The sequence below is a fragment of the Phalangium opilio genome, unplaced genomic scaffold (assembly GCF_054372755.1).
Source record: "Phalangium opilio isolate 3A_F unplaced genomic scaffold, DU_Popi_V2 ptg000352l_1, whole genome shotgun sequence".
NCBI classification, from domain to species: Eukaryota; Metazoa; Arthropoda; class Arachnida; order Opiliones; family Phalangiidae; genus Phalangium; species Phalangium opilio.
In genome coordinates, this window is record NW_028324228.1 from 1374007 (window position 1) to 1381299 (window position 7293).

A 7293-nucleotide genomic window follows, 5' to 3' on the forward strand; every position below is an offset into this window, starting at 1 on the left:
TAAATAAAAAGAAGGGATAGGAATTTCCTCAAAATAGCACAAAACCTTTGAAATTAACCGACAAAACATACATCCGGGTTTTCTGTAATCCAGAGCAATAACCAATGAAAACCTTTTACTTAACCTCCGAAATATGTTTTTCTATAAATTTTTGGGTAGGTACAGTTGCCTGATTTTAGATGCATTGACTACGGAAGGAGTAACTTGGTAATTATTCTTTCTATGAAGTGGAAAAAATTCAATAAATTTAAACACACCAAAAGAAATTATGGCACTCAGAAATGTAAAAAATCTTCACTATGCAGCAAAGTCCACGCGTTTCAACCGATTTCGCAAATATTTAGTACACTGGTTGCCATTAGAGGGGGTTAGATTTGTTACCATCTTTTTAAATGGCGGATAGAAACTTAGAAACCCTTCTTTATGGAATAATGCCCGCGTGAAAAATAATAAAAAATGTACCGACGGGCTGACGGGCACCGCAAAGTGCCTTCGCTCCTAGGGTGCTAAAAAAATATTAGTCATCCGTAAAATCTACCCATTCTTTGTATTATTTTGATGGAAGTTCTTATTACACGCGAGCGTCGCCGCGGGTAACAGCTAGTATAACATACTTATGAATTTATGGCTCTATTTACCAGGCAGAGAAGGATGACGTTATGAAACGCTTATTGGAAAGGTTGACTGAGACAAATGGTTTTCTGGAAATTGTCAATATGTTGTCTGAAGGGACCATATTCAATGAAATACTGGAAGGAAAGAAGGCCGTAATCATCAGTGAGCTGTTGATGATCGGTTCAGCTCCTTTTGCGTTTAGCTATCTTAAAGATGATTTCATTGAAAAAAGCTTCTATTTTGGGCAAGAATCTCTCAGCTCATCTGTTGTTGCACTGCCACTTAATCGAACTCTACCACCGAGTGACAAAGAGCTGATAAACCGAGCGTAAGTTTGTTTAGTTTATAAGCCATAACATCTTACATGTTTGTGTTGAAGTGAAACTATTCATAATTAGTCGATGAATAACAAAGATATTGATCTTTCACAGCACATTGTTATAATCTAGTGGTTTTACCATAAGCATATCAAACCACCCGTAAGCGTGAATTCACAATAAGACCACGGGTAATCACCATTGTACAAGGGCGCCAGAGAGAAATTTGAGGTTCTACGCCACCTAGAGGGAAAACGAAGCAAATCTCTCCTTCCCGATTCCCCCTACCACCTTATAACCCGGAAATCTAAGCAGTCGTCTGCTTCTACAATAAATGGCAGCGGTAATCGGTTTAGTACGGGCTTTTAAGACTTAAGTTGTTTGTTTAAGATTAGGAACAGCAAATTATCTCGAATTTTTAAAGAAAATGGGAAAAACTCTTAGTGATAAGTGTACACAGTACAACAGGTTTCTTATGAATAGGATAAGTACAAAAGATAAAAGTGTTGGTTGCCGCATGGCTTTATTATGCGAACTTCAAAATCCACATTTTAGCCCCACTAGCAGACGACAATGTTTGTTATTATTACAAGTATTAATAGAAGTAGAGCTTATAATAGGCAAGTTTAAGATATATATTAATCCTTGTATTTATTCCCAAGCTTCCGGTAGCATCCCTTGCGCGATTTGAAAAAAGTTTCCCTTTTGTGCCACCAGGAAGACTTGTGTCCCGAGTTTTACCTAGACAATGCCTGTGGCTAATTTCCCGCCGATTCACGCTTACGGGTGGTTTGATATGCTTATGGTTTTACTCAGTTACCCTTGCAACTGCAATGAGGTAAGATTCTATTTCGGAAAACTACTAAATTATTTAATTAGTCGGGATCAAAGAGTAATAATAATTATGGGGAAAATTAAAGAGAACCTAGGAAATTTAGGTCATTTTGAAACTATCAAATTACTACCAGGGATAGATTTAATTTTAGAAGTAGGAATGGAGAACAGAGTAGTCTGGGCGCGCGTCAAAGTCCCGGACCCCCTTCCACTGGACGGAGGGGTATGAAAGAAGAGGCGGGTCATAGCGACAGAGGTGAGAAGGAATTACGTATTTTTCGCCATCCACTTCAGAAACGTCATCAAAACGTAGTTTAAGTGAGCCAATAAGATAATTTAAACTTTTTATTGCGTGTTGGAGGGAGGGGCTCATTACTGGGCTATGAGTCGGACTGAAGTAAATACAAACAGTGCTCCATTCCTACTTCTAAAATTAAATCTATCCCTATTACTACATTAGATAAACGTGGCATACAGGACATCTTGTAGCATATTACTGTTTCTCTGCAGGATTTTGAAACAAGTAGAGTCCCGTGCTGAATATAAATGTATCATGAGTAACAATTTCCTAGTTCAAAAGAAAACTTGGCAGCCGGATATGGAGTCGTCCCAGGATCCGTTGAAATTAGATGATGTTGGAGCTGTATTTCTGCTTTGGACATTTGGCAACGGTTTGGCACTGGTTCTTTCGTTGATGGAAGTTTTGTCTACTTTCCATTGTCAACTTTCTGGGAAGCGATTTAACACGAATTATATGTAGATGCTTTGAAATTATCACCAAGCTCTGTTCCAAAAACTACAGGAATGGAGGTCGCAACCAACATTTCGTTCTCAGTTATAACAAGGAACTGCTAAAAACATTTTTTTCTAAACTACGAGATACTTGCAATTCTTTCTAGCTTTAACAGTAAACTTCAAGCGCACCACCTCGGTCATCTTTTAAATTGTCTCTAGAAATTGACGAAAAATTCATAATGTAAATCTAGGTACCTTAATCTTCACTTAAATCTTTATTGCCTTAACAGCTTTTCTTAATTTCGACGTTGTAATTTATGAAGGAATATTTTAATATCTTTTTCGTAAAATGTAGAAATGCTTGTTGCAGATCGATCAATAATAAAGGTACACCATAAGTTTATAAGCTATGTTCCATAAGCATGACTCGACCTATACTTTGTAATGCTAGAGTCTTACAACTCGAGCTAGTTCGAGAACGACAAGCGAAAATTTAGTACACTCCATCTCCCTATTTAGTCTGTACTAAGCCTTTGACAGTGTCTCACCAGGCGTCGCCTTACGAGAATCTATGACGTTTCACCAACGTCACTTCATGACAAGCTCACAGTTACCATTGACACACTTATGAAATATATCTTATAAACTTATGGTACACGCAATACCTTCCAGCTTAAAATAAGCGTTTAAATTTCAAAAGCCACGGAAAATATAGGTCAAATTAAATCATTAAACGTTGGAACAGAATAGTTTTAAAAGTCCCTATTCTCACGTAGATTCTGCGTTGTCCGTCAGGACAGTTTCGTTTCTTTTCAGGTTGCCATATAGTGGTGTGTCCTAACGTTCGGATGTAATCAACCTCTAAGGTAAATAAGAATGAAATCGGTCTAAACTTATTAACAAAATTCCGTGTGGAAGGTTTTACGCATTTCTGATCGCTAATTTAAAAATGTTTCCTATTTATAAATCAGATATCTTAATAAAAAAGCCTCACGAGAAACAAACTGAAGATGTGATTTCCCTTCGAAATGATTTTCTAAATCTCCAGGTAGGACAGGATTTAAAAACTATTCTAGTTTAACTTGAGTCTTTAAGCGTCACGGTTCGTAAATTATAACGAAAACAATTTCACGCTTGGTTTACTCCTAAAGTACTTCAAAGCTCAAAGTTTTGATAGCCTTTAGCTTCGTGGAGAAAACGGAAAATGTTTGACGCTTATTTAACCATATTTAAAATTTTTTTACAACTTTATAAGAAATAAATCAACCGTGGGGGTAACATTTTGTCAAAATTCCGCTAATTCGTCTGAAATTTTGTCTAAAATCTTAAAAAATATCGCCGAATATCGATATTCAATAAACTTTGTTGGTCAAAACAAGGATTATCATCCTTGGTGAAAATCACGAAATTCTAACTGAAAATGTAAAAATCACGTTTCAAATTCAAAAGGCACTTTTAAGTGTAAAATCACGTGTTAAATGTGTAAAAATCACGTTTTAGTGTAAAATTCACATGTAAAATGTGTAAAAATCACGTATAAAATCGTTTAAATTTTCAAAACTCGATCTTATGCGAAACAAAAACTCGCACACAAAATCCCGAGGACGCTTTCAAAGTCTCGAGTAATACAATGAATTTCATACCAAATAGTTAAAGTTAAGTAAAACGTTTGTTGAACGACCGGCTTAAAAGGTTAAAAAATGTAAATTAAACTTTGCATTGCTGTTTTCCTATTACTCGGCCATAAGTACGTCGAAATTTATTGATTTCTATGAATTCCATTATAAAGTTTTCCACAGGAAATAAATTTTTGCACGAGAGGGGTTGGTAGCTTAACCATGGAAATGAACAATTACTCCTTATGAATTTTTTCCATCTCTTACCTTCCACAAAGCTAGGCGCCCGTTCAGCAGCTTTTAACCTTCCAACCTTATGAACGATAGGAAAATCGCATTTTCTCTTTGCGCATGAGCAAAATTTTAAACTCACCATTGGGTTGTTGATTTTTTTGATTTTTTCAAAAAAATCAAAAAAATCGATTTTTTTGATTTAAATTGATTTATTTGATTTTTTTGATTTTTATTGAACTAATAGATAGTATATTACCAATATGAAAACTTTTGAGTCAAAATTAACCAAAAGCAAAATAATCATGACATTTAAGCAGCTATTGGATATTATTACTATTCAAATGCTTGTATAAAAAGACTAGCTTGACCGCTATTTCATTTCCTAGCCTTTCCAGCAAGACAAACTGGAGTTCTGGGAAAAACTTACAATAAAATACACCAAAACCATGATTATTTTTAATTTTAGGTCTTTTCTAGTTAAGTTTCTTCTCGAGTTACTTAAACTACTCCTTGGAATCTTAGAAAACATTTTTTTTAAAATAAAAATATATTCTTGATTTTAATCAAATGATTTTTTTAAAAAAAATCGCTTGATTTAAATCATGATTTGAATCAGTGATTTAAACTGATTTAAATCAAACAACCCAGCTCACCAATCAGGATTCTCAGGAGAGATTTAAAGTTCCTTTAACTACGCTATCTTACTATTTTCGACTAACTTGTACACCAGCGGATGTGGCGTCGCACGGTCGCTCCAAAGTGCTCAGCTTTTACGCAGAGTTGGGATTCCCTCCAAATCATTTAAGGCCTGATTCTGTTCTCAAACATCCAAGAGTTTTAACACCTGACTCCATCGAATGTCCATCCCCTCAGTTTTCGTTATTTCATTCCATATTCAAGACCAAGCTCTACGAACGAGTTTTCTGAAGCGTTCCGGCACATTCCTTTCTAGTCTCGCAACCCAAGAGCACGTATAATTCTATATACCAACTTTGAATTCACGGTTTTCGTAATAAACGTAAGTTACTTTGGTCTCTTCGACTACAAAATGGAAGTGTTAACAGTTGGCATTATCGAGGTAAGAAAAATAATTTAAAATATGTCATTACTGCATCCAATTAATTTTTGTCGAATTTAGGGAACTACTCTTGTGAATTCAGCGATCTGCGCTACTGAATTATGTACAAATGAAATTTCCAGAGTTGTAAATAGATCTTACGTGTGGAAGGAAATTGGAATGGAACAAGTTGGGAAAACCAAAATATTACCTCTCCGTGTCAAGAGGTCTACTACTACAAACGTATTTACCTAGATATGGAATTATTTCACTTTTTTGAAGTAAAAATTTACGAAATATTGAAGCAGTATTCCAAACATAGCGAATGTACAGTAAAGCAGGCGACATTTCACATCCAATAAGGATAAATCTTGGACACATGGAAATCAGTCAATGGGGAAAAGAACAGGAAATGAAGTCTACGCTTCAGCTGTTTACCCTATATTCTGAAAGCTACATTCACAACTGGTTTGCAGTGTAAACACTATCGTCTCGTCTCACCTCAACAATATTCTTAGTTTGCCAACATGAATGTTAACGTTAAATAACACCAAAGCTAAATTGTAGCTAGACGCACTAATAGTCAATGCGCACCATAAAGAGAATAATAAGTCTGTAGATCCTACCCGTTTACCATTAGCCCTTTTACTAATCTTATTATTATTATTTAAGAGTGTATTTAACTTTCGGCTCACTCTGAAACGTTGATGTCTGTTCATTTCAGACACGAAAATCAAAGCCTCAATTATTTACTCTTTGTTTCACTAAGCCAATTGCGGATAGTACTTGTTATACGCGCCGGAGTCTAGGTCTTAGTTTGCTTCATGAAATCACTAAACCAAGGATTATTCTATATACAGATGTAGTATAGCTTAAGCAATATATAAACAGCCATTTCAAATAACAATATTAAAAAAACATCTTTGGAATATCAAAATGAAACAGAGCTTTAAAGCTGCAAAAGTACTAAATGCATCATAATTACGAAAAATACTTCCACATATTCACTTTATATTATGGAAAAAGGGAATATTAAGGTTCTGTATGATTTCTTAACACATCAACACAAGGCTAACTGCTAACGCGACGCACTAGTGTAACAATGGACGGACACACACAGACAACAAGAGTAACAAGGAGTATAAACCCATTAGTGGAAGCAGTATTTGTTTTCCGAAACAATCTCGCTTATGTTTATCCTCTCTAGACTTCGCTAAAAACGTATTACTACTACGTAAAATATTAATAGACAGGCAAAGATTGATACCATTAAAGAAGGAGCGCAATATTATCCATATTTTCATTTCATATACAGAGAAAAGAAATTATTATGTTTCTGAGAGGAGCTTCCCATTTTGGTTGTTGTTTTGGAAAATATATCGCAATGCACGGGCCTTGATAGATATAGGAGGCAATGAATGAAATATATCGCATGCACGGGCCTTGGTAGATATAGGAGGCGATGATAATCTCTCTCTTTGCACGAGAGGTTTATCTTTAATATTTAAATAAATATAATTATTTTTAATTATTTTAATCATCAATAATTAACATTAATAATAGTTAAATCGTTTAAAATAACGTTATACCTAATATCATCTCAAACTTTGCTAATATTGACGTTTAAAGTGAAGGGTACCCCTCTTGCCCACTTTCTTCAAATTTTGGGGTATATATACGATTCGTTTCCATTATAATAGTAAGGAAAAAGCGCAATTGCGAAAACCTTTGGTGGCGATCCCACCTTAGGGAGGCTAGACGTTTCTCGTAACCCTAGCTGATCGCCGCGTATATCCTAAAACCAAACGATGATAATGGAGTAGAAGCCAATGATACAGATTGGTGTCTATGTGGAATAGACGGAAGACCAGTGGATGGTGGTGTT

At 35.3% G+C, this 7293-nt stretch overlaps 1 protein-coding gene across 1 annotated transcript; it reads left to right on the forward strand.

Annotated features, from left to right (window-relative positions):
* The first annotated feature begins 664 nt into the window (after positions 1 to 664).
* Positions 665 to 2725, forward strand: LOC149602782 (uncharacterized). The gene is made up of 2 exons (XM_089860181.1): positions 665 to 943; positions 2277 to 2725. Exons 1-2 carry the CDS (start codon positions 717 to 719, stop codon positions 2524 to 2526), a joined length of 477 nt encoding a protein of 158 aa, XP_089716307.1. The 5' UTR covers positions 665 to 716; the 3' UTR covers positions 2527 to 2725.
* Positions 2726 to 7293: the final 4568 nt, after the last annotated feature.